The sequence below is a fragment of the Hyla sarda genome, chromosome 3 (assembly GCF_029499605.1).
Source record: "Hyla sarda isolate aHylSar1 chromosome 3, aHylSar1.hap1, whole genome shotgun sequence".
NCBI lineage: Eukaryota > Metazoa > Chordata > Amphibia > Anura > Hylidae > Hyla > Hyla sarda.
The window spans coordinates 339,295,400-339,322,565 of record NC_079191.1 but is presented as its reverse complement, the minus strand read 5'-3'; the positions used below and the strand labels follow the sequence as shown (position 1 = coordinate 339,322,565).

The 27,166-nt window shown below is 41.3% G+C and overlaps 1 protein-coding gene across 3 annotated transcripts in view; it reads right to left on the bottom strand.

Moving 5' to 3' along the window:
- The window catches only part of LTBP1 (latent transforming growth factor beta binding protein 1), a 366,216-nt gene that overhangs the window by 66,505 nt on the left and 272,545 nt on the right, over positions 1–27,166 (bottom strand). For all 3 annotated transcript variants that reach the window (XM_056567405.1, XM_056567406.1, XM_056567407.1), the window contains 7 exons: positions 15,512–15,676; positions 11,071–11,250; positions 10,343–10,365; positions 9,142–9,211; positions 7,552–7,650; positions 5,254–5,379; positions 2,368–2,493 (listed from right to left, as the gene is read on the bottom strand). In XM_056567405.1, coding sequence (XP_056423380.1) covers positions 2,368–2,493; positions 5,254–5,379; positions 7,552–7,650; positions 9,142–9,211; positions 10,343–10,365; positions 11,071–11,250; positions 15,512–15,676 — 789 coding nt within the window. The remainder of the gene's footprint in view (positions 1–2,367; positions 2,494–5,253; positions 5,380–7,551; positions 7,651–9,141; positions 9,212–10,342; positions 10,366–11,070; positions 11,251–15,511; positions 15,677–27,166) is intronic.

Here is a 27,166-nt window from a genome sequence, read left to right as displayed (position 1 = left end):
AGTTACCAAAAGTAGGTAGGTGATTAAAGGGGTACTCCGCTGCCCCAGCGTTCGTAAAATTTTTTGTTCCGAACGCTTGGAGAGGGCGACGGCGGTCATGACGTCACGGCGATGCCCCCCCCCCCCCCCCCCGTGTTGTCACACCACACACCCTCACTACAAGTCCAAGGGAGGGGGCGTGGTGGCCACCAAGCCCCCTCCCATAGACTTGCATTGAGGGGGGTTGGTGTGACATCACAGGGGGCGTGGCTGTGATGTCACGACCCCCAGCCGCCCACACCCGGCGTTCTAAACGAACGCCAGGTGCTGCACAGGGATTGCGGGGGTCCCGGCGACGGGACCCTCTCGATCAGACATCTAATCCCCTATCCTTTGGATAGGGGATAAGATATCCAGGGGCGGAGTACCCCTTTAAGCAAGTGGACTTGCTTTTTGTAACCAAGAAAATGATTGAAATACCTTCAAGAATAAAATTTAGATGAACTCTCTTGAGAGAGAAATGTAGACTGTTCTTCTGAGAGTTCATTATTTGGCTCTTTTTTTCCTTTTAACCCCTTAAGGACCCATGACGTACCGGTACGTCATGAGTTCGCTCCCGATCTATTATAGCGGGTCGGGCCCGGCCTCTAACAAGAGACCGGGACCCAAGGCTAATAGCGCGCGGCATTGATTGCGCTGCCGCGCGCTACTAACCCTTTAGACGCGGCGTTCAAAGTTGAACGCCGCGTCTAAAGTGAAAGTGAAACCATTCCGGTTAGCTCAGGGAGCTGTACGGGATCACCATGGCGTAATCGCGGCATCCCGAACAGCTGCAGGACACGAGGAGGGTCTCCTACCTGCCTCCTGGTGTCCGATCGCCGAATGACTGCTCAGTGCCTGAGATCCAGGCATGAGCAGTCAAGCGGCAGAATCATCGATCACTGGTTTCTTATGAGAAACCACTGATCAATGTTAAAGATCAGTGTGTGCAGTGTTATAGGTCCCTATGGGAGCTATAACACTACAAAAAAAAAGTGAAAAAAAAGTGAATAAAGCCCCTTCCCTATTAAAAGTTTGAATCACCCCCCTTTTCCCATAAAAAAAAAACCTGTGTAAATAAAAATAAAAATAAACATATGTGGTATCACGGCGCAAAAAATGAGCCCTCATACTTCCCCATACGCAGAAAAATAAAAAAGTTATAGGGGTCAGAAGAGGACAATTTTAAATGTATAAATTTTCCTGCATGTAGTTATGATTTTTTCCAGAAGTACGACAAAATTAAACCTATATAAGTAGGGTATCATTTTAATCGTATGGACCTACAGAATAAAGATAAGGTGTAATTTTTACCGAAAAATGTACTGTGTAGAACCGAAAGCCCCCAAAAGTTACAAAATGGCGTTTTTTTTTTAAATTTTCTCTCACAATTATTTTTTTTTCCATTTCGCCATAGATTTTTGGGTAAAATGACTGAAGTAATTACAAAGTAGAATTGGTGGCACAAAAAATAAGCCATCATATGGATTTTTAGGTGCAAAATTGAAAGAGTTATGATTTTTTAAAGGTAAGGAGGAAAAATCGAAAATGCAAAAACGGAAAAACCCCGGGTCCTTAAGGGGTTAAAAATGTGTTTACTATTAGGAGTAGAAAAATTCAGGTATGAATAAAGCTTAGGTACTATTTTCTAAGAAATGTCAGGAAATGTAAACTCTCTAACCAATTTAGAGAACGTATATTAATATAACACTTAAAAATTTAGAAACTAAGGATATATAATTTTGTTGAGAGCCGGAGATTCTTATTAGAAGAATACAAGTCTCATAACCTAAAAGAATATAAACGTGCCCACAAATGTGTGTGTGTGGGGGAGGGGGAGGTCTAAAATGTAATGACAGTCCAAAGCCTAATGCAAACACATAGCAAAACCATATGAATACATGGCAAACATTTCTGAAAAGCACAAGTATTTAAGAAAGACATTGACTGTGTAAACAGCATTAATGCTGCAGCACACTTTGCTTGGCAGGCGACCATAGTCATAGTAGGTGCTGCAGTTACCCATCAAAGTGTCAAAGCCTTTAATGTAATTCAGGAAACATAGTTGCATGAGTCTATCAATAGCACCTGTTAAGCGTGTTAGACCTTTTTGTACCCTTCAACTATTTGTATTGCTGAGGAGAAAGAAGACTCTGGCAGAGCGCCTACAGGTAAACCACTTTAATCCCTATAGGACAGTGGTCTTTAAACTGTGGACCTCCAGAAGTCCCAGCATTCCCATTTCCTGGGTATCCTTAGCGTTTATATGCTAGCACATGCATATAATAGACCACTCTGTCCACTGGCGATCCCCTTCATATTTAACAGTTTTCAAACAATACTACATACCGACACAGTCTGTTCCCCGTCCATTAGCCATATATCCGGCTGAACAAATGCATAGATAACTTCCATCTGTATTCTCACAACGACCATTTGGGCAAAGACTGCGATCTTCTACACACTCATTTATATCTACGAAAACATTAACATGGTTTACTTATACATTAAATGGTTCATTATGTTCTTATAAGACTCGAAAATCCCCTCCCCCATACACACACACACAAAGTATACTAAAATTCACTGCTCAAAAAAATAAAGGGAACACTAAGATAACACATCCTAGATCTGAATGAATTAACTAATCGTATGAAATACTTTCATCTTTACATAGTTGAATGTGCTGACAACAAAATCACACAAAAATTATCAATGGAAATCCAATTTATCAACCCATGGAGGTCTGGATATGGAGTCACACAAAATCACAGTGGAAAACCACGCTACAGGCTGATCCAACTTTTGATGTAATGTCCTTAAAACAAGTCAAAATGAGGCTCAGTAGTGTGTGTGGCCTCCACGTGCCCGTATGACCTCCCTACAACACCTGGGCATGCTCCTGATGAGGTAGCGGATGGTCTCCTGAGGGATGTCCTCCCAGACCTGGACTAAAGCATCCACCAACACCTGGACAGTCTGTGGTGCAACGTGGCGTTGATGGATGGAGTGAGACATGATGTCCCAGATGTGCTCAATCGGATTCAGGTCTGGGGAACGGGCGGGCCAGTCCATAGCATCAATGCCTTCCTCTTGCAGGAACTGCTGACACACTCCAGCTACATGAGATCTAGCATTGTATTACATTAGGAGGAACTTGGGGCCAACCGCACCAGCATATGGTCTCACAAGGGGTCTGAGGATCCCATCTTGGTACCTAATGGCAGTCAGGCTACCTCTGGCAAGCACATGGAGGGCTGTGCAGCCCCCCAAAGAAATGCCACTCCACACCATTACTGACCCACCGCCAAATCGGTCATGCTGGAGGATGTTGCAGGCAGCAGAACGTTCTCCACGGCGTCCCCAGACTCTGTCACATCTGTCACATGTGCTCAGTGTGAACCTGCTTTATCTGTGAAGTGCACAGGGTGCCAGTGGTGAATTTGCCAATCTTGGTGTTCTCTGGCAAATGCCAAACGCCCTGCACGGTGTTGGGCTGTAAGCACAACCCCCACCTGTGGACATCTGGCCCTCATACCACCCTCATGGAGCCTATTTTTGACCGTTTGAGTAGACACATGCACATTTGTGGCCTGCTGGCAGTCATTTTTCAGGGCTCTGGCAGTGCTCCTACTTGCACAAAGGCGGAGGTAGTGGTCCTGCTGCTGGGGTGTTGCCCTCCTACGGCCTCCTCCACGTCTCCTGAGGTACTGGCCTGTCTCCTGGTAGCACCTCCATGCTCTGGACACTACGCTGACAGACACAGCAAACCTTCTTGCCACAGCTCACATTGATATGCCACCCTGGATAAGCTGCACTACCTGAGCCACTTGCGTGGGTTGTAGGCTCCATCTCATGCTACCACTGGAGTGAAAGCACCGCCAGCATTCAAAAGTGACAAATACATCAGCCAGGAAGCATAGAAACTGAGAAGTGGTCTGTGGTCACCACCTGCAGAACCGCTCCTTTATTGGGGATGCCTTGCTAATTGCCTATAATTTCCACCTGTTGTCTGTTCCATTTGCACAACAGCATGTGAAATTGATTGTCAATCAGTGTTGCTTCCTGAGTGGACAGTGTGATTTCACAGAAGTGTGACTGACTTGGAGTTACATTGGGTTGTTTAAGTGTTCACTTTATTTTTTTGAGCAGTGTACTGTCAATGGGTTCATTCAACTGGTGATAAAGTTACACAAATTTGCTAATTAGTTCTATCTAAAAATCTCAACCAGCTGCTGTATGCCCTGAAGGAAGTTGTGTAGTCCTTTCTAGCCAGACATGATGCTCTCTGCTGTCAACACTGTCTGTGTCAGGTCAGGAACTGTTTATAGCAGGAGAGGTTTGCTATGGGGATAGGCTCATGCTCTGCACAATTACTGACACAGGCAGAGGTGGCAGCAGAGAGCATAGTGTCTAAAAGGAAAGAACTACACAACTTCCTCAAGTACATACAGCAGATGATAAGTACTGCTAAGTATATTGCAATCTGTATTACACATTGTGTGAGGTGGGGAAAAACTGTAACCAAACATATCATTAATACATGTATTATTAATAAAAGTAACAACAGAATCTCTTTAAGGGTAGGGTCACACATTGTGCATACGCAGCGTATTTCACGCATCACAAAATCCACTGTGTCTTGGGAAATACGCTACATATTCTCCTATGTGCAGACACACAAGGCTACCCACGCCAGTGCTGTGTGCACAGTAAAGTTTGGAGGCGGGGCCGGCATGTCGCAGTCACGTTGGTGTGCTGGCCCCGCCTCCAAACTTCACTGTGCACACAGAGGACTGCCCCAGGGAAGCCCTGTGTGTCTGTTCATAGGAGAATAAGAAGCACGTTTCCTGCTGCACAACAGATTTTGCGCAGCGTGAAATATGCTGCTTTTACGCAATGTGTGACCCTACCGTATGGCTGCATTTTCATTTAGCATTTTTTTTGTTTTGTTTAGTTTTTTTTTTTTAACTCCCACTGCAGTTTTTTAGCCAAAGCCAAAAGTGTATTAACAATGAATGAGAAATATAAAGGAAGTACTTCTACTACTTCTTCATGGATCCATTTCTGGCTTTGGCCCAAAAACTGCAGTGGTAGTTTAAAAAAAAAAAAAATAATAAACAAATAAAAACTAGAAGAAACTATCATGTGGAAACGCAGCCTTACACACATATATTTACGGATAGAGTAAAATCTACTAGTATATTGACCAATGGTATTACAAGAGGACCTTACCAATACATTTGGTCTGATTTTCATTCCTCTTGTAACCTTCATGGCAGACACACAGATATCCAACTGGTAGGTTGACACAGAAACCTTCTCCACAGATATCAGGGTCCACTATGCATTCATTGACTTCTATTGAAATACAGAAGAAAAAGAGCTAAATTAATTTATTGGATATTAATCTCAATGTGTGATAGATGGTACCATCAAAGAACTATGGTACTGGTTTTAGAATATTGAACATACAATAAAACATATTATGATATATTATTACTAAAGAACTCCGTTTTCTTTTCAATACTCTCTCAATAAAACAGAGGTACGAGCGTAGCTGATGATGGGTGATAACATGCAATATATAACTATGCTGGTATAAATCAGTAAATAGTGTCTTTTATGATGTTCCTCCATAAGTATATAGATTTATCAAGCATAGTGATTATAGTGTATCTTTATGTGCCAGCAATAGATTAAAGGGGTTCTCCGGTGGTTAGACATCTTATCCCCTATCCATAGAATAGGGGATAAGATGCCTGATCGCGGCACCCCGTTTGTAATCAGTCCCCGAAGCGTGTTCGCTCCAGGTCTGATTACCGACGACCACAGGGCCGACGGCGTGTGACGTCACGCCTCTGCCCCCGTGTGACGTCACGCTCCGCCGCTCAATGCAAGCCTACGGGGGGGGCGTGACGTTGCATTGAGGGGCGGAGCGTGACGTCACACGCCGTCGGCCCTGCGGTCGTCGTTAATCAGACCTGTAGCGAACACGCTCCGGGGACTGATTACAAACTGGGTGCCGCGTGCAAGATCATGGGGGTCCCCAGCGGCGGAACTCCCGCGATCAGGCATCTTATCCCCTATCCTTTGGATAGGGTATAAGATGTCTAAGCACCGGAGTACCTCTTTAATATTAGTAGCTATTAGGACAGCACGATATGGGGAAAATGTGCGATTGCGATTCTGGGCCTAAATATTGCGATTTCGATATGCGATGCAATATAATAAAAAAATCCCCCCATTTCATGTACCTACCCATTTTATGCCCGCCGCCTGTTTCACATCTCCCCCTTGCCACATTCTCCCCCCCCCCCCCCCGTCACATTCTCCTCTCCCGTGTCGCACCCCCCTTGTCACATTCCCCCCCCCCCCCTTGTTACATTCCCCCCTTGTCACATTCGCCCCCCTGTCACATTCTTGTACTGCAGCAATACACTGGGTTTCCCGGGCGGTTTTCAAATCTTCCGCGGGACCCGGGAAGCCGAGTGTATTACTGCAGTTCAAACCTTTTCCCATCAGCCAATCACTGGCTTGACACCACTGCGGCCAGTGATTGGCTGAAAAGGGAAAGGTTCTACTGCCTGTACTAAGAAGAGAGGACACCTCGGAGCGCACAGAGACGAATCTGCAGGGACTGGGACTAGGTGAGCAGAATTTTTTTTTTTTTTTTTCTTCCTGCACCCTTAGCTCGGTGTTTTTCTAGCAGGGTGCCTCCAGCTGTTGTGAAACTACTACTCCCAGCATGCCCGGACAGCATTTGCCGGTCCGGGCATGCTAAGAGTTGTAGTTTTGCAACAACTGGAGGCACACTGGTTGGGAAACACTGACTTTTCGTATTTAAATTAGTTTTTACCTGCTCTGGCCGGCCCCCGAGCATGTTTTCCCGGGGGGGGGGGGGGGGGGGGGGGGCGTATCGCTAGATCGCAAAAAGCAAAAATCGCGGTTAGATTGCTTTTGCGATATATCGTGCAGTCAACCTGATCACTGATATATTTGTATATACCGGATATATGCATTTGTACATTGTTGACAATTTATGCATTTATGGCATTTATGCAAGCAAGATATAGGTCTACTCGTGCATTATTATACAGTACATTCAGAAAGCCTTCAGACCCTTATGTTGTGGACTAATGCTAAAATATAGGTAAAAAAAAAATCTAGTTTTCTCCCATTATTCTGCCCCCAATGCCAAATAAGGACATAGGGGGAGATTTATCAAAACCTGTGCAGAGGAAGAGTGGTGCAGTTGCCCATAGCAACCAATCAGATTGCTTCTTTCATTTTCCACAGGCCTCTAAAGAGGCCTGTGGAAAATGAAAGAAGCAATCTGATTGGTTGCTATGGGCAACTGCACCACTCTTCCTCTGCACAGGTTTTGATAAATCTCCCCCAAAGTGAAAACAGAATGTTAGTAATCTTTAATGGAATTTGCCTAAATCCGACTAGAGTAGGCCAGGTCACACATACGTGAACTAGCATTTATACAAATAATTTCTGCAAGTAAATGTAACCTTCACAATGTACCTGTAACTTGGGTTGGGGCAATAACTTGACTTTCACTCGACTTGGAAACGTCAGGGGCTATTTCTACAGGCACAGGTGGAGATGATTTTTCAACAACAACTGCAATGCAAATATAAAACACATTTTATTCCATGGTTGTATTTTACTTTGAGTTCATATTATAAATTTTTTTGGTTTACAGATTATAGTTAACAAAGGAAGAAAAAAGGTTTGGAGATTATTAGCATGATCATTCTTCTATTATGATAATAAGACTATGATATTAAATATAAGGGCTCGTCCACACTGCGGACATTCAGCTGGGGGAATTCCGCTTGCAGCAGACGCCACTTATCATCGGCGGTAGGAACGTGAAGACATATGCTGTCTCATAGACTGTAATGTAATCTGATGAAACATGTTCTTTCTCTAGGCAGACATCCATTCCGCCTTCTAAATTGAGCTACAGAAATTCTGCAGTATATACAGAGCAGCAGAATACTATTTAAAACTTTGCTGCAATTCTGCTGGCTAAATATCCGCAGTGTGAACAAGGCCTAATGGTTTCTGTGGTCCTTACCACATTCGATATCAGTAGTGAAGTAGTAAAATAATTTTGTGAACTCAAATCTCTTTTTTTGCCTTTAGCTCTCCTCCAGTTTTCACTTTATCAGGATTGTGCTGTAATACTTTCCTTAAAGGGGTAGTCCACTGGTGAAAAACTTATCCCCTATCCTAAGGATAGGGGATAAGTTTGAGATCGCGGGGGGTCCGACCGCTGGGGCCCCCTGCGATCTCTCTGTACAGGGCCCCGGCTCTCCGGCCAGATAGCGGGTGTCGACCCCCGCACGAAGCGGCGGCCGACACGCCCCCTCAATACATCTCAATGGCAGAGCCGGAGATTGCCGAAGGGGGCGTGTCGGCCGCCGCTTCGTGCGGAGGTCGACACACCCCTTCCCGCGGGCTCTCGGGGCTCCGTACAGGAGATCGCAGGGGGCCCCAGGGGTCGGACCCCCCGTGATCTGCAACTTATCCCCTATCCTTAAGATAGGGGATAAGTTGTTTACCACTGAGTCACCACTGGACTACTCCTTTAACACACCATGACTAGGTAATATGTAATGGTGCCATTAGGGTATATGGCGGTGGCTCCTAACACAAGCCTCAGCCAAACTTGGCACCCCCCAGCTGATTACAGTAGCTAAGGGGTGATGCCAATACCTGTCATGCCTACAGTTAGGGCACATTAACACTATGACATTTTCAGATCAGAGAAATTCCTGTCAAAATTTCCAATGCAGAAGCTTCCCATTGTTTTCAATTGGATTCTGCATACAGTATTCCACTGTAGAAATACTGGATTTCTGTCTCCGCCAAAAGAACGATCATGTTAATTATTTCAGAGAAATTCTGTGCGGACTGCATTGCTGTCAATGAGGATGGTGCATGTCCACACAGTCATAGTGCTAATCGATTTTGGATGCCCCAACTGCACACATAATCTCCGCCCAGAATATGTCCGGATGGAAAATTCCTTGTTTGAATGGGCCCAAACACCCAAAAGCACTTTCCATATCTAACTCAATATACTAGAACACATTTAATTGTTACCTGGATACTGAGGATCTAATTTTATTGTAGAAATTCCAGGTGAAAGTTGACGTTGTCCTTGGTCAAAGTCCTGCATTGGAAAGGGAAACTCAATAATATTTGGAAGATAATGATAAAATGTAACTACAGTAAATATACCCCACTCACCACATGTAAATGCAAGCAGGCCCATTATGAGAGACCACAATATGCTAGTCACACATTGTGGGCGCTTTTTTTTTTTTTCTAAATTAACAAAATGTTTTGCCTTAGAGGTCCATCTGTCTTACCCATTACATTCAGTTACCTAAAAAAAATTTATCACATGCACTAAATTGTGAGGATATGTATTGATTTAATAAGCCCTAACATTTATCACTTAACATTACGAGAACACACACTGAATGATAGATAACTGTATTCTGATATTGGATACTTACTGAAGATAAGTTTTGGCCAAGTGGGCCAACACTGCAAGCCGTGCAGCACAGAAACAAGAGAAACGGTATCACCTTCTGGCTTATAGCAATATCAGCAGTGCTAGTATTACATAAACTGTGTTCATTTTAAGGACACATAATAATGAGCACTAGCCTTGGTATTAGAGGGATCCTGGACAATATGGAGGGATTCTAAGCAATTGGATCTGTCCTATAGTTGGATTATAAAACCTAAGACCGCAGCAATGATTAAATTGTTGGAATTGTTTTTTGTTTTTTTTTGAGTCCCCTCCCCCCAACTTATGAATCGATTACAATGATAAATTAAACCAAGCCGTGAACCAATTTTAATGATATAATAAACCAATGTAAGATGGAAGACATATCCTATAGATAGGCCATCAATTTTATAAGGATGGATACCCCCTTGCACAATGGCATTTATAGAAATATACTGTAAAATTAACATACAGATAAGGCTACGTTCACCTTTCACACTACCATTGCGCCTCATCGAAAGCATGGCCATTAATTTTTTTTTTTTTTACTTTAACGGCCATTATCTGGACGGGGCACAACAGCCTACAACGGATCCTGATGGATACCATTATAGTCAATGGGGTCCGTCGGGCACCGTTGTTTTGTAGCAGGAGAAAAAGACGGCGCTTGCAGTATTTTTTCTCCCCGGGTTCCCTGACGGCTGTCACACTGCAGTGTTATAAAGGCAGTGTGAAAGGGGCCTATGAGTTATGGTATGTAAAGTAAACTTAAAAGTATTTTACCTGATCTGTAGCTGTGGGAGCATCTAAAAAGGAGGGGAAAAAAAGCATATTTCAATATTACATTTCCTACTGACTACAATAATAGAGCACCATTTGTGAACACACTCGGCAGCAGACATGACGTGGTACATATTAGGACACAAGAAGAAAATTTCCTCCAAGGCTCACAAAGTAAATTGTCACCTTTCAGAGGAATCAGCTTAGGAGTTTTATGAACTCTTAAGAAACGTACCTCAAAGTCTGAAAAATTTCACCTATTATATTACACGTGGAGAGGGAATGATTTATTATTCCCATTCATATATTCATTCATAAAAAATAGAATAAAATAGTTATATAACTTGCGGTGTGATACTGTTTTAACAGTATGATTAACTCCAAGCCAGTTGAAAGCCTTCACTATCTAAGGTGTAGGTCAATACTTTGCTGAATGTATTCACCATCTAAGGCTATTTATTGCAGAAAACATAAGAAATATCCACAAGTTTCAGAAACATCATTCTGGTGTACACTTATAGTACCCTGTCCCTCATAGTACCTTAACAGTGTGGCTCAAAAAATGATCGATATGACTAACATTTCTTTCTCACTACAGTATACATATATATGTTTAGGGGAAGGGATGAATAACATTTCACACACATATCCAAAAAGGTGCACACGTGTGTATAAATATTCTATTATATAGTAAAATAAAAAAGTACAATACAAAACAAGTGTCTACGTACCATCTCTTCCATTCAATTCATTTCCATGGGAAACTGAGAGAGCTTCTACAGGTTCTTCCCTTGTTATGACTGGCTGAAGTGTGGTTCTAATTGGAGGCTGCACAGTTCTTGGAAAATGTGGACCCCGGAGCACTGGAACAGTATAGCCCATACCGCCAGGACAGATTTGCTTAAAAGCCGCTTCCCAAAAAAATAGAATAAACAATACATAAACCAAATGGCAACTCTTATAGACTACTTTGTAACATAGAGCTCAAAATATTCCCATGGGCCAAGAAATGCAAAAATGTAGTAAACATATGCATAATCATAACACTGAACACCTTTACTGGCTACTCAGTATTATAAAAACTATAGACATCGGAAAACGTTTTCAGAAAAACACACACACACACACACACACACATTATATATATATATATATATATATATATATATATATATATTAAAATCCTTAAATATAAAAAATAAACATTTATTCCAATCTAAAGTCTGAAGCTTTAGCCAAAATATGGAAAAAATAACTATTACCTAAATAAAAAAAAAATTATACATAATTTCCCTGCCTTAAAAGTCTATCATATAGCATTGGTACATTTGTGTATTGCGTATTTCTGCCCATTTACAAGAGTTCTATATGTATGAGTCCCTATATCGGTAGATGCTACAATTTAAAGTGTTCCGGTCATTATAAAAAGTAAAACATAATTTGACATGTCAAATTCTAGTTTGTACTCCCTTCATGTTTTGTGAGAATAAAATATATACAGTATTTAAATGTAAACCAACAACAAGCAAAACAGTTACATAAGTTTTAATTGCATAAATATGATGAAAATGCCTTAAACCTCTTCTATAAGTCAAATATATACAATAAACTGATAACCAACAAGTCAATTAATCCGTTTGCTTTGGGGCCGTGAAATGAAATAGGAGCCTTTACAAAATTTTGTTCTTATAGGAATGTAAACACATGGTAGAAGGCAGAATGAGATTACAAGTGGGTAATGATGGATTGCTCCGGGTCGCTGCACTCTATTACCGGAAACTGTAATTTGTTCCCCAATGTCAGTAATCAGTAAGCATAGTGAAATCACCATCAATACCAAACTCATGGATCCGCAATGAATTGAACCCATCTGGGCAGTAAAACACCATGACAAAGCTTCACTGTAATAACCTGTAGAACTAATCTGTGAAGAACGTTCCCAAACCGTAGCAAACATTTTCCCTGAGCGCCAACACAACTAAAAGGTACCAAGACTATCATTTTTTTCAAACACTTCACTAAGCAGAAGCTATGCAAACATAAGTATCACTGCGCTCCATGATTCTGACAAGAAGGAAACTTTCGACTTGAAATCAAGTTAAATGTATAGCCGAAATAAACACATCTCAATCTTCACACAAAGTACACACACAAAAAAACAACAGTTCTAAACATGTCACTCCCTAAAGAACTACTGCTGGGATAGCGTTCATCTGTTGAAAGAGGCATAGAAAACAGTCCGCGGTATTATATGGAAAACAGAAGCTCTGAGGTCATCTGTTCCCAACAGCTCGAAAAACCAGAAGGATATACCAGACGACCCTTAGACTATTATTTATAATACAGCCAAATATTTAGCAGGAAATCACTGAAGCCTTACCACAACTTAAGAGCAGAGAATTAGTTACATACAATCCCTGGCAAAAATTATTGAATATCTGCCAAGGGTTGTATATAACTAATATAAATTCACATAGAAGATGGCCACCCAGTTTTTCTTTTTTTACTTCATAGCAAATCAAATCAAAGATATGACACAACAGGGCAGACGAGAATACGGTTTAATACCGAAACGTAAATTTAAAGGGGTACTCAACTGGAAAACATTTTTTTTTTTAATCAACTAGTGCCAGAAAGTTAAACAGATTTATAAGTTTCTTCTGTTTAAAAATCATAATCCTTCCAGTACTTATCAGCTGCTGTATGTTCCAGAGGAAGTGCTTTTCTTTTTGAATTTCCTTTCAGTCTGACCACAGAGGTCTCTGCTGACACCTCGGTGCATTTTAGGAACTGTCCAGATAAGGAGCAAATCCCCATAGCTAACCTCTCTTGCTCTGGACAGTTCCTAAAATGGACAGAGGTGTCAGCAGAGAGCTTCTCTCAGCCGGAATGTTGGACCACTCTTCCTTTGCAAACTGCTCCAGGTCTCCCTTATTGGAAGGCGCCTTTTCCCAACAGCAATTTTAAGATCACTCCACAGGTGTTCAATGGAATTTAGATCTGGACTCATTGCTGGCCACTTCAGAACTCTCCAGCGCTTTGTTGTCATCCATTTTTTTGTGCTTTTTGACGTATGTTTGGGATCATTGTCCCGCTGGAAGACTCAAGATCTCAGACGCAAACCCAGCTTTCTTACACTGGGCTGTACAGTACGACCCAAAATCCATTGGTAATCCTCAGATTTCATGATGCCTTGCACACATTCAAGGCAGCAAAACAACCTCAAAACATCATTGAACCTCCACTATATTTCACTGTAGGTACTGTGTTCTTTTCTCTGTAGGCGTCATTCCATTTTCGGTACACAGTAGAATGATGTACTTTACCGAAAAGCTCTATCTTGGTCTCATCTGTCCACAAGACGTTTTCCCAGAAGGCTTTTGGCTTACTCAAGTTCATTTTAGCAAAATGTAGTCTTGCTTTTTTATGTATCTTTGTCAGCAGTGGGGTCCTCCTGGGTCTCCTATCATAGTGTTTCATTTAATTTAAATGTCGACAGATATTTCGCGCTGATACTAATGCTCCCTGAGCCTGCAGGACAGTTCGAATATCTTTGGCACTTGTTTGGGGCTGCTTATCCCCAATCTGGACTCTTCTGTCCATGCCCAGGGAGATTAGCTACAGTGCCATGGGTTGCAAACTTCTTGATAATGTTGCGCACTGTGGACAAAGGCAAATCTACATCTCTGGAGATGGACTTGTAATCTTGAAATTGTTGATATTTTTCCACAATTTGGTTCTCAAGTCCTCACTTCTCTTCTCTTTCTGTTGTTCATGCTTAGTGTGGAACACACAGACACACAATGCAAAGACTAAGTGAACTTCTCTCCTTATTATCTGCTTTCAGGTGTAATTTTTACATTGCCCACAACTGTTACTTGCCCCAGGTGAGTTTAAATGCTTGAAATAATCTTATTTATCCACAAATTTGAAAGGGAGCCAATATATATGTCCAGACCATTTTTGGGAGTTTGATGTGACATTATGTCCAATTTGCTTTTTTTCCTCCTTTTTTGGTTAAGTTCCAATACACACAAAGGGAATAAACATGTGTATAGCAGAACATGTGTTACTGCAATCCTTTTCTGTGAGAAATACTTCATTTTCTTGAAAAATTTCAGGGTTGCCAACATTTACGGCCATGACTGTATATAAGGTGGCTTGGAATGTGGTTACACCGTGTGTAGAGATGGGACCAGCATTTGGAGGTCAGCAGGGAGCTGGTCACTGCTGGAATGGGAGAGTTCAATTGAGATAAATAACATATATATATATATATATATATATATATATATATATATATTTATTTATTTATTTTTTTTTAAATAAAGCCCATCTACCCATTTAAAAAAAGGATGTTCACTGAGTGTAGGTAAGATTCAGTGTCTGTGGCTGTGCAGTTCAAATTTCTACAAGGTAAAATATGGACCCAACATTAGAATCCTGTACACTTCTGTACAATACACTTCTGATTCTGACACAGCTGCTTTTATAATACTATGTTACTTCTCTGCATATAAAATGCTATTGTAGATGATGTTCACATTTGATTTCTTGCATTCTTCTGCACTTGAATCCTGACAAAATAATTTCCCTTCAACAGTTCAGCACTTCATACTTTGACCTTCTTGCAAATTAAACTTTTTCTCCAATTGCAGAAAATTATATTCAAACCATCTGACTGCAACATATCCAGAGGGAACCATAGAAGTGGAATCATTATGGTCTAGCATAGCTTATTCATACTGATCATTTTTATAATAGGTTAATTCTAAAAAGAAAATATGATATGTATTTTACTCTCCGACTACTATGTAAAGTATGACACAATTATGTATGGCATTTGTTGGGAATTAGTAAAGCAGGACCATGCAAGTCAATGGGAGGGGGCGTTGGGGGACTTGCATTGAGGGGGCATGGTCATGACATCAAGAGGGGCGCAGCCGACCCCCGCAGCTCAAAAACTGCGTTCAGAACATTTAGTTACGGACGCTGGCCAGTGGAGTATCCCTTTAAGTGATTGTGCAACATTATATTCTATACTTCATCCTAGCATGCTGTAATAGCTGTAATAGCTGGAGAGCTACAGAATGGAAACAGTGCTGCAGAAGCTGTTCATGAGACAGATCCATAAAAATACAGTAGCCTAAACCAAAACTGAATGATACTCACGTGTTCCAAGTACAGGGCACTTTTCGCAGTTGGGTCCCCAGGCTTTGCCCACACTGCAACAACAGAGCTGCCTGCTGAGCTGAACAGACAGTGGATGCATGCATTGCTTCCCGATACTGACCAGACGGTAGCAAGGACCTTTCTCCTCTATTATAAGATTTTCAGCTGTGGAAAGAAAATAATTTTTATTTATACAAAAAAAGTAAAATTTGAGATTTCAAAACTAAGGCTGTTTTCACACCACATTTTTGCAATACAGTTCCCGTATACATTTTCAATGTGAAAACCGTATGGAACCATATTGAAAACCGTATGCATTGACTCTCCATTGAAAATCGTATGCCAAACGATGCATCCGGTTGCATCCATTTAGTGTCTTGTACGGTTTTGTCAGTTTTTTTCCCGTACCCAAAACCGTAGCCTACATCGGTTTTTGGTCCGGGTGAAAAAACCGTATTGAAACCGTATACGTTTTTAACATAGGAGTCAATAGGGACAGTAGAGAACCATATGTGCGTATGATTCCATGCAGTTTGCACCATAAGGTTTTTGACTTTGCACATGCGCAGTGCACACCGAAAGTTTTTTTCTTGGAATTTCAATCAAACAAGTGAAACTTACTTTATAATGGAGTGAAAAGTTAAAAACGTATACTTTTATTTTTCTTAAACGGATGCAACCGGACATCATTTTTGAAACCGTATACGGGTTAAAATATGTTCACACGTTTTGATACAGTTTATACGGTTTTGAGGAATCCGTTTTTCATCAAAAACCTGATACAGGAACTGTATTGCAAAAACGTGGTGTGAATGCACCCTAAGGCTGCGTTCACAAGGCCATCTAGACCCGTCCGGTTCTTCTCCCGTCAAAAAAAAAACCAGACAATAACGGATTCAAATGGATGTTATCTGTTTGTATCCATTTGTATCTGTTATTGTTCAGTTAATAAACAAAAAAAACGGCTAAAAAAAAGGATTGAAAAAACGGATACAAACGGATGACATTAAAGGCTCATCCGTTTTCCATAGACTTCAATGTTAAATTTACGGTATCCGTTTTTCTTTTGTTTTTTATTTTTTTTGATGGGAGATAAAATACTGCATGCACGTAAATAAATACAGAGCGCAGACTGGTGCAAACGGATGTGAAAGGATTGTAAAAAAAATTCCAATGACATCAATGGGATTATTTTACAACCGTTTGTAATCGGTTTACAAGCAGCAACAACGGAACCTAAACGGGAGGAAAAAAACGGGGACAGACGGCGGTGTGATTCTCTCTGCAAACTGGTCTCACTTTGTAGCTAGTAGTACTATAAGTTTGTATAGATATAAGATATATATCTGTGGCTTGGGCCTCCATTTGAATTGACTCTTGTTAAAGGGGTATGCCGGTGCTCCAGCGTTCTGCACATTCTGTTCAGAATGCTCGGAGCCGGAGGCTGTGATCGTGATGTCATGGTCACGCCCCCTCATGATGTCACGCCACACACCTCCATTCATGTCTATGGGAGGGAGCGTGTTGTCCGACTCACACCCTCCAATAGACCTGAATGGAGGGGGCGTGACGTGACATCACAAAGGGGTATGGCCGTGATGTCACGTCCACTGTCGCAGGAAGCCTGCGTTGGTTTAGAACGCCGGGTGCTGCGGGAGAGTGCAGGGGGCCCAAACAGCAGGACCCCCACGATAAGACATCTTATCCTTTGCCTAGGGGATAAGATATCTAGCAGCGGAGTACCGTTTTAACAGAGGTGAGTCCCAAAATAAGCTCCTTGCCCATGACATCCATAAAGGCATATGGAAGGGACTATCCACAATCCTTTTTACAAGTTAAAAAATGATTGCAAGTAAGTGAAACCATTTTATTTGTAGCTTCTGGAGGGTTCGTAAGCAAAGTCTTGGTATAAACCAGTGAACATATTGTACCATAAGTACCATGGTTAATAACATTTTAAATATGACTATTATAAATGTATTAAGAGGTTCAAATTAGTTTGTTTTGACGCTAGTCAGTACAAGTATTTTTGTAGACCAAGGCCAATTTTTTGTATGAAAAAATGTGTCTTATGCCATAATCATTTACTTGTAGATAGGAAAATAAATGACATAGTTCTCCCTACTTGTTTATTGGCTTGATATCAGCTGCCTGTTAAATAGTAATATTTTACCTTCCCTCTCTTCTGCCAGATCATTTAATTTCTTAGGAAAATATTTAAATTATTGTCCAGGAACGAAAAAGGGAGTCTACAGCACATAAGTCTGCTTATGGTCAGTGAGTGATCAGCTTGGCATAGGGCTACAGGAGAAAGGGCAAAGGCACATTGCCAGTCTCACTTCATGAAGCCGAAAAGTGTGGCTGAAGCCTGTCTGGCTTTATTACATTACAAAAGGCATCTTTCTGGTCCAACTTCACCTACGCACCTATAAAATAAGCTTAAATGCCTTTTAAGTATAATAAATAGGTAACATTTTTTATGTTCTACTTTTTTATATTGTTGAACAGGATCAAAAAATTGTTTACTACAGCATTTTTTGATCTAGCGAATTGACGGGTCGTAGATATCCAGAGTAAAGTGCAACCCAAGCAGCTGGATCAATGGACATATGTAAGAAAACCCTATATCCATCAGTGCAACTCTGAAGAAACAATATAGTTCACCAGTCCAGTAGCATAACCAATAAAAAATATATAAATATTAAATAGGAATCGTCCGATATTGAATTTTTAGGGCAGATACCGATAATCTGGGACCTTTCAGGCCGATAGCCGATAACTTATACCGATATTCCGGTATAAGTTATCGGCTATTTCCCCCAAACACCCCCACAAAAGCCGCTGCAGATCAGTGATTGAAAGTGAGCGCTTTAAATCAATGAACTGCAGCGGCTTTTGCGGGGCCAGAGACCGCCGCCCGCTTCTCTCCCCCTGTCTGTCCTGGGGTCCTCCCTAGTCCAACCAACATCGCCGCTTCTCCATTGCCTCCCCCAACCATGATTATATAATTACCTGTTTCCGGGGCCGGGGTCCGCGCTACTTCTGGCTCCGGCGGCGTCCTGAGCTGTCACTGTGCACACTGACGGTGACGTCGCGTTGAGGACGTCACTCGTCATTGCGCAGCGCACAGCAATAGTGCAGGATGTCGCAGGAGCCAGAAGTAGCGCGGACCCCAGGCCCTGGGAACAGATAATTATAAAACCGGGGATGGGGGAGGCAATGGGGCAGCGGCGGCGCTCTCTGGGCGGGGAGGCGGGGCTTTATTGGCATATTGGCAAGGTAATTGCGGATACCGATAATGTCCAAAATCGTGAATATCGGCCGATAATATCGGCCAAACCAATAATCGGTCGATCCCTAATATCAAATAATAATATCCATAAAATCGTAGTAGAAGTAATGGATACAAACAGAATGTCCGGCACAATCTCAATCTAATTTGTATTTTACTTATTCAGCAAACATGGAGATGAACAGGTGACGCGTTTCGGCCACTCTGTGGCCGAAATGCGTCATCTGTGCATCTCCATGTTTGCTTGATTGCTGAATAAATAAAATACAGATTGCATCAAGATTGAGCTGGACATTCCATTTGTATTCATTATTGTATTGGCCCGAGTTCCAGTCTCGTCCGAGGCACAGTAGAGGCAAGTGGGTGAGCTGTTCATGAACTTTTCTTATGGTAGTAGTAGTAGACCAAAAAAGGAGTCCTCAGCACAAAAATACTGATGTAATTATCAACTAGTCCAACATTTTTAGGCTAGGCCTACATCAGGACTTTGGGTCACACAACGTTGCACGTAATGTTAGTGAATAATGTTACACGTGACATAGCGTGAATGCAAAAGGAAGTCGCATAAGATCCATTTTTGATGAATATTTGGGTCACAAACTGTACATTGCATGAGACTTTGCCACCGCTAACCTCAATGCAAGTTGTGGGCGACTGCGACTTCTCTGTGATTTGGCTTCAGCTAAGTCACAACTGAAATAAAGTAATGCAACAGCAAGTCACACAAAATAATTTGGATGAGACTTGCTGTCGCAATAGCAGCTTGTATATATATATTTATTTGATTCACTTTCTTAGTACTGCATATTGACTTTATTTGAAATAACCAAACCAGTAATCAAACAGCTAAATAGAAAAGTCAAAAATGATTTGCGCCCTAGAGTGTTGTCTTTTGTTCTATGACTACTTCAAACCACTAATCATGTGACCTCTGTCTCATTTCAGCACAAGATTTATTTGGGAGTAACAGATGTCTGAGGCAGCACTTACATCTTAATGATATAACCCACCTAAATAACTTCTCCTTACACCATTAAAGGGGTACTTCGGTGGAAATTTTTTTTCTTTAAATCAACTGGTGCCAGAAAGTTGAACAGATTTGTAAATTACTTCTATTAAAAAATCTTAATCCTTCCAGTACTTATGAGCTGCTGAATATTACAGAGGAAATTCTTTTTGGAACACAGTGCTCTCTGCTGACATCACGAGCCCAGTGCTCTCTGCTGACATCTCTGTCCATTTTAGGAACTGACCAGAGCAGCATATGTTTGCTATGGGGATTTTCTCCCACTCTGGACAGTTCTTAAAATGTCAGAAATGTCACCAGAGAGCACTGTGCTCGTGATGTCAGCAGAGAGCTCTGTGTTCCAAAAAGAAAATAATTTCCTCTGTAGTATTCAGCAGCTAATAAGTACTGGAAGGATTGAGATTTTTTAATAGAAGTAATTTACAAATCAGTTTAACTTTCTGCCACCAGTTGATTTAAAGAAAAAAAAAGTTTTCCAGGAAAAATGGCCTTAGTTTAGCAGGCTGCTGTATACCACCAATATTGAGATATGTAAAGCAAGTATTAGACCTGTTCCTCTAAGGATAAACCTAGTGCCATGTTTGTTATTGTACCTGCTGTAGTTATGATAACTACACAGGAAGCCAATGTAAACAGCAATGGTGGCTAAAAAGTACTACAAGTATTATTCATTCAAGTAATTTATAAGATGCAAATACCTAAAAGGGACGGAGTCTGTTGTGCTCTGCCCTATTTAGGGTCTGTTTGACTCCTTTTTTTGCGCTAAATGGATCGGAAGACAGCTGACACAGCCGGGTCCTGATGGAACGCATTCACTTGAATGGGGTCCGTCGGGTGTTTGGTATTTTAAAGGAGTTGAGTGGTGGAAAAAAAAGGACACACGCTATTTTGTTCTCCGCTTAACTCCTGTCCTTCTGATGGACTGGCCGCCGGAGCTCCCTTTACCAGAGCACAATAAGCACGTGAACCTAACAACAGTATAAACAACAGATTTACATTCTGGCTGCCATGGTCAATTTTAGGGATATGTTTGAAGCGGTACTCTGGTGAATTTTTTTTTAGTGATTTTTTTTTAGTCAACTGAAATTTGTAAATTACTTCTATTTAAAAATCGTAATGTTTCCAGTACTTTCAGTCTGACGACAGTGCTCTCTGCTGACACCTCTGTCCATGTCAGGAACTGTCCATATTGGAAGCAAATAACCATAGCAAACCTCTACTGCTGTGGACAGTTCCTGACATGGACAGAGGTGTCAGCAGAGAGCACTGTGGTCAGACAGAAAAGAACAACTCCAACAACTCTAACTCCGCTGCTAAGTACTGGAAGGATTAAGATTCTTAAATAGAAGTAATTTACAAATCTGTTTAACTGTCTGGCACCAGTTGATTTGAAAAAAATTGTTTTCAACCAGAGCACCCCTTTAACACCTTTGCTTTTTTATCGATTGTGACATTTAGGTGGTTTAACAGAGGGAGAGTTTTCACTCGGGCAGCCAATTTTTCCAAGCCCCTTACTACTGAGTTTTCATGGCAGCTGAGTACCTAAGAAAGGCCCCCATGAATGTTATGTTTGTATGGCATGTGAGCCTGCTGGGCCAAGACATGTCTGATAGGCTGCCAGTCACTAGAATACTGACAGACAGGCATAATACACAAAACTACATAGGGTAGTTAACTGCATCTTTCAATTCTTTTGCAGCACTAAAAAAAAAAAAAAAAAAATTGTAAGAAACAACAACTAAATGTTATAAAGTGTCAAGTGTAAAAAAAAAATGCTTTTTTATTACAATAAATAAACAGAAACTTCACTGTACTGTCCTTAAAGGGGTACTCCGGCCCTAAGACATCTTATTCCCTATGCAAAGGATAGGGGATAAGATGTCTGATCAAGGGGTTCTGCCGCTGGGGACCCCCGCTATCTCTCATGCAGCACCCACCTGTGTGAGCTTCACGCAGCGCTGGAGGATACGAGTCTGAAGCCTCACAACCACGGGGTCAGAGTATTGTGACATCATGACTCCGCCCTGTGTGACATCATGCCCCGCCGCCTCAATACAAGTCTATGGGAGGGGGCGTAACGGCGCCCCTTGTGACGTCACACCCCACCCCCTCAATGCAAGTTTATGGGAGGGGGCGTAACGGCGATGAGGGATAAGATGTCTTAGGGTCGGAGTACCCCTTTAACAGAACATACTATAAAACAAATGCATTTTTTATCCTGCACAGTAAACACCATAAACAAAAAAATTTCAAAGACAGAATTTCATCTGCTGCCCAACCTCTCCATCCCCTGAAAAAAAATAAAATAAAAATATATATATATATATATATATATATATCCCCCAAAAAATGTATAAAAGAAAAAAAAAGTACTTACACAGCTCCATCAACAAAAACAGAAAGAACTATAGCTCTCAGATTTTGGAGACACAAAAGGTCATTGTGTTTTTATGGTTATTGTTGAAAAGTAGTAAAATATTTATTTTAAATATAGAACTCTCAGAAAGAGCTAATAAAACATAATCAATAAAATATATGTCAGTGAACGTGGCTGTTAAAGAATGAAGAAGAAAAAAAACTGAAAATTTGCTCCATTATAACTAGAGATGAGCGAAGTTACAATAATTCAATTCGATTCGTCACGAACTTCTCAGCTCGGCGGTTGCTGACTTAAGCCTGCATAAATGAGTTCATCTTTCAGGTGCTCCAGTGGGCTGGAGACTCTCTCCTAGGACTGTATCCACCTTTTCCAGCCCACCGGAGCATCTGAAAGCTGAACTCATTTATGCAGGTTAAGTCATCAACTGCCGAGCAGAGAAGTTCGTGACGAATCGAATCCCTGTAACTTCGCTCATCTCTAAAATAACAACCAAATCAGACCGCAGCAGGAATGGCTTATATCTATGGGCAATATATGTATATTTATATAGATATATTAGATATTTAATATACATCACATTTTTATATATATATATATATATATATATATATATATATATATATATACTTGTAGATTGGAATTTCTATTATTGACTGTCAGTGAATGTGTACTTATATCTTTACCAGTGTTTCCCAACCAGTGTGCCTCCAGCTGTTGCATAACTACAAATTCCAGCATGCCCAGACAGCCTTAGCAAGAGGCACCCAGGTTGGGAAACACTAATCTATACATATATAGAAGCCCCGCAAACAACAGAATATACAGTAGGAAATATGATTAACCTTTAAAAGTCATTTCTTTTTTTTATTTTGTGACTTAACAGCTTTTATTACTAAGGGAAAAAAACTGTATTATGCCATGAAGGAGATGCCAAGTAAAAGGGTGACTTTAGTAGAGCTCATATATTAGAGCAGTGCACAAACCTTACTGCAGGGAAATCACAGCTATGATAATTGTCTTATAATAAATCTAGAGCTGGTTATTTGCAGAACTGAATTATCCACCAACAACTCCAATACAGTGCATCCCCCACCTATAGAAATGAAGAATAACCTGAGGGCATTCTCTTTAGTACTCTGCTCTTAACGCATCATAATATTCTTGACCATAACTACAAAAACCTAAAACATTGTAAAGAAAAGCTAAATGTTTTAAAGGGCTCCTTCCACCAATGTACTTATACCACATCCATTCATAGTCGTCGATATAGACCAAATATAAGTAGGAACACAGTTTTTGTAGCAATACATTTTGCACCAAAACATGAATACCTCACAGATTTAGAGCTGCTTGGCAATGTTGTTACGTAACCTTGCGTACCTTACTACAAAGCAATGACACTTTGTATCAGAATAGTCCCAGCAAAATCAATAGGAACATCACAGAGCCAGAATAGTAGGGAAAAAAAAGCTCTAACACAAAGAGAGCCGACATAAATGAACAGAACCTGAATGGAATACATACAGACTTGGATCTGCTGAAAATGAAAATACAGTGATCCCTCAATTGACAATGGCTTCAGGTTACAATATTTTCAACATACAATGGTCTTTTCTGGACCATTGTAACTTGAAACGATACTCAACATACAATGTACAGACCGTCCAGATCTGCAAAACATGTCAATGGCTGGAAGAACCAACCAATCAGAATAGGAATTCACTGGTAAAACCCCTGTATTACTGAAGTCATGAGATTGTTCGTGCATTCAGCTGTGAAATAGTGTATATCCATGGCCAACTTCACATTCCTTTCTTTCTCTCTTGTTTTAATTTATGTCAAATAACAGTCCTTAGAAGTAAATAGTTTTATTAACTTACACAATGACATTTAGTACATCAGGTAGCTAAAACACAGTGATGTAAACTTCTCAAAAAAATAAAGGGAACAGTTAAACACCACAATGTAACCCCAAGTCAATCACACTTCTGTGAAATCACACTGTCCACTTAGGAAGCAACACTGATTGACAATCAATTTCACATGCTGTTGTGCAAATGGAATAGACAACAGGTGGAAATTATAGGCAACTATCAAGAAACCCCCAATAAAGGAGTGGTTCTGCAGGTGGGGACCAAAGACCACTTCTCAGTTCCTATGCTTCCTGGCAAATGTTTTAGTCACTTTTGAACGCTGGCGGTGCTTTCACTCTAGTGGTAGCATGAGACTGAGTCTACAACCCACACAAGTGGCTCAGGTAGTGTAGCTCATCCAGGATAGCACATCAATGCGAGCTGTGGCAAAAAGGCTTGCTGTGTCTGTCAGCGTAGTGTCCAGAGCATGGAGGTGCTACCAGGAGACAGGCCAGTACATCAGGAGATGTGGAGGAGGCCGTAGGAGGCAACAACCCAGCAGCAGGACAGCTACCTCCACCTTTGTGAAAGGAGGAGCACTGCCAGAGCCCTGCAAAATGACCTCCAGCAGGCCACAAATGTGCATGTGTCTACTCAAATGTCAGAAACAGACTCCATGAGGGTGGTATGAGGGCCCAACAGGTGGGGGTTGTGCTTACAGCCCAACACCGTGCAGAATGTTTGGCATTTGCCAGAGAACACCAAGATTGGCAAATTCATCACTGGCGCCCTGTGCTCTTCACAGATAAAAGCAGGTTCACACTGAGCACGTGACAGAATCTGGAGACGCCATGGAGAACGTTCTGTTGCCTGCAACATCATCCAGCATGACCGGTTTGGCGGTGGGTCAGTAATGATGTGAGGTGGCATTTCTTTGGGGGGCCGCACAGCCCTCCATGTGCTTGCTAGAGGTAGCCTGACTGCCATTAGGTACCGAGATGAGATCCTCAGACCCCTTGTGAGAGCCATATGCTGGTGTGATTGGCCCTGGGTTCCTCCTAATGCAAGACAATGCTAGACCTCATGTGTCTTGAGTGTGTGAGCAGTTCCTTCAAGAGGAAGGCATTGATGCTATGGACTGGCCTTCCCATTCCCCAGACCTGAATCCGATTGAGCACATCTGGGACATCATGTCTCGCTCCATCCACCAATGCCACATCGTACCACAGACTGTATAGGAGTTGGCGGATGTTTTAGTCCAGGTTTCGGAGGACATCCCTGAGGAGACCATCCACCACCTCATCAGGAGCATGCCCAGGCATTCTAGGGAGGTCATACGGGCACATGCACTACTGAGCCTCATTTTGACTTGTTTTAAAGGACATTACATCAAAGTTGGATCAGCCTGTAGTGTGGTTTTCCACTTTGATTTTAAGAGTGACTCCATATCCAGACCTCCATGGGTTGATAAATTTGATTTCCATTGATAATTTTTGTGTGGTTTTGTTGTCAGCACATTCAACTATGTAAAGACGAAAGTATTTCATACGATTAGTTCATTCATTCAGATCTAGGATGTGTTATCTTAGAGTTCCCTTTATTTTTTGAGCAGTGTACTTTCATTGAGGCAATTGTGCAGGCACTGCTGCTGTACATCTACAATAACCTGCAGGAGCAAGCCTGTAATAAACTACTGTAGTTTACCCCTTTACATGCCAGGAGAAAACCTGACTGACAATGTACAAGTGGGGGGATACCCCCTTGTAACCCCTGGTGTCCAATGAAACCCAACAAATATCAACGAATTGCCTGTACAGGTGCCTGTGAATCTTTCTATACACAGGCACAATAAACTGTCAAAGGCAAACAAGTCAGTCATAATATGAAAATTAAAAGTAAATAGCATAGATTATCTGGTGACAATGGTGCCTGTAATGAGGACATATGATGGAGAAAGTAAAATTAAAGCAACAAAATGGGTACACGTAAGGAATTAGTCTTCTCTGTCAAAGGACAAATTGTAATGCCTAGATGATAGAGCATTCCCAAAATGGTCTTCTAGTGCAATCCTGTTATGCAATGTACCACGGAGTGTCAACCAGCAAAACACTAACAGGTGCATGGGTGAACAAAGCTCACTGTTGGTTGCACATGGTGAGCCAAGACTAGCGTGTTTTGTCCAGCCCAATAGCAAAGCGATTGGCATACACAAAAAAAGTAAATTCTGTCTGTGATAGAGAGGAGTCAGAGGACACAGTGCATCAGAGTTTGATGAATAGATACACCTATCAGAGTGCCCCTGCAAACCCATGTCCACTGCCTAAAGGACCTACAAAGGACATAGGTGCACCAAAACTAAAACATGGAGCAATGAAAGAAGGTGTCTGTATTTGATAAACAATTTTTCCCCTTGCAATACGTGGATGACTTGCTTATCTGAGAGATAAGGCAACAGGATGCACTATGAAAAAAAAGGGGAGCTGGTGGAGAGGTAGTGTGATGGTCTGGGAAATGTTCTGGCCAGTACATCATTCATAGTAATGGTATTCCCTAATGGAAGTGGCAGGAATGGTGATAAATAGTTCAAGGAGTTGACCTGGCATCCAAATTCCCCAGATATTAATCTGATCAAGCATCTGTGAGATGTGATTGAATAACAAGTCTAATCCATGAAAGCCGCATTTAGAAACTAACAGGACTTAAATGATCTGCTACTAACATCTTGTCGAGTCCATGCCACTATGGAACTTACAGGATATTAGGTTTAATGTTATTATTAATCATTGTAAGTATTCCCGTATATTATTTATGTTCAATAACAGTCACTTTATAAAATTTAAAGAAAATTCTAAAAGGAAATGAATAAAAAAATAAATAAACACAATTTTTTTTTAAGTATAACTGTACTTGATGATGCTTTCTTACTGCTGTTTTTGAGTTTCTGAGACCCTTTCAGGGGGCCAGAGCTGGGTTGTTCTTTAACAGTTCAGTACTTACACAGGGACTTTCTTTCCCTTACTTGTCTTGCCAATCACTGCAAAGCACCTACCCCTCATGGCAGAGTGCTGATGAAAGTTCACGGGACTGAACAGACTGGTACTGT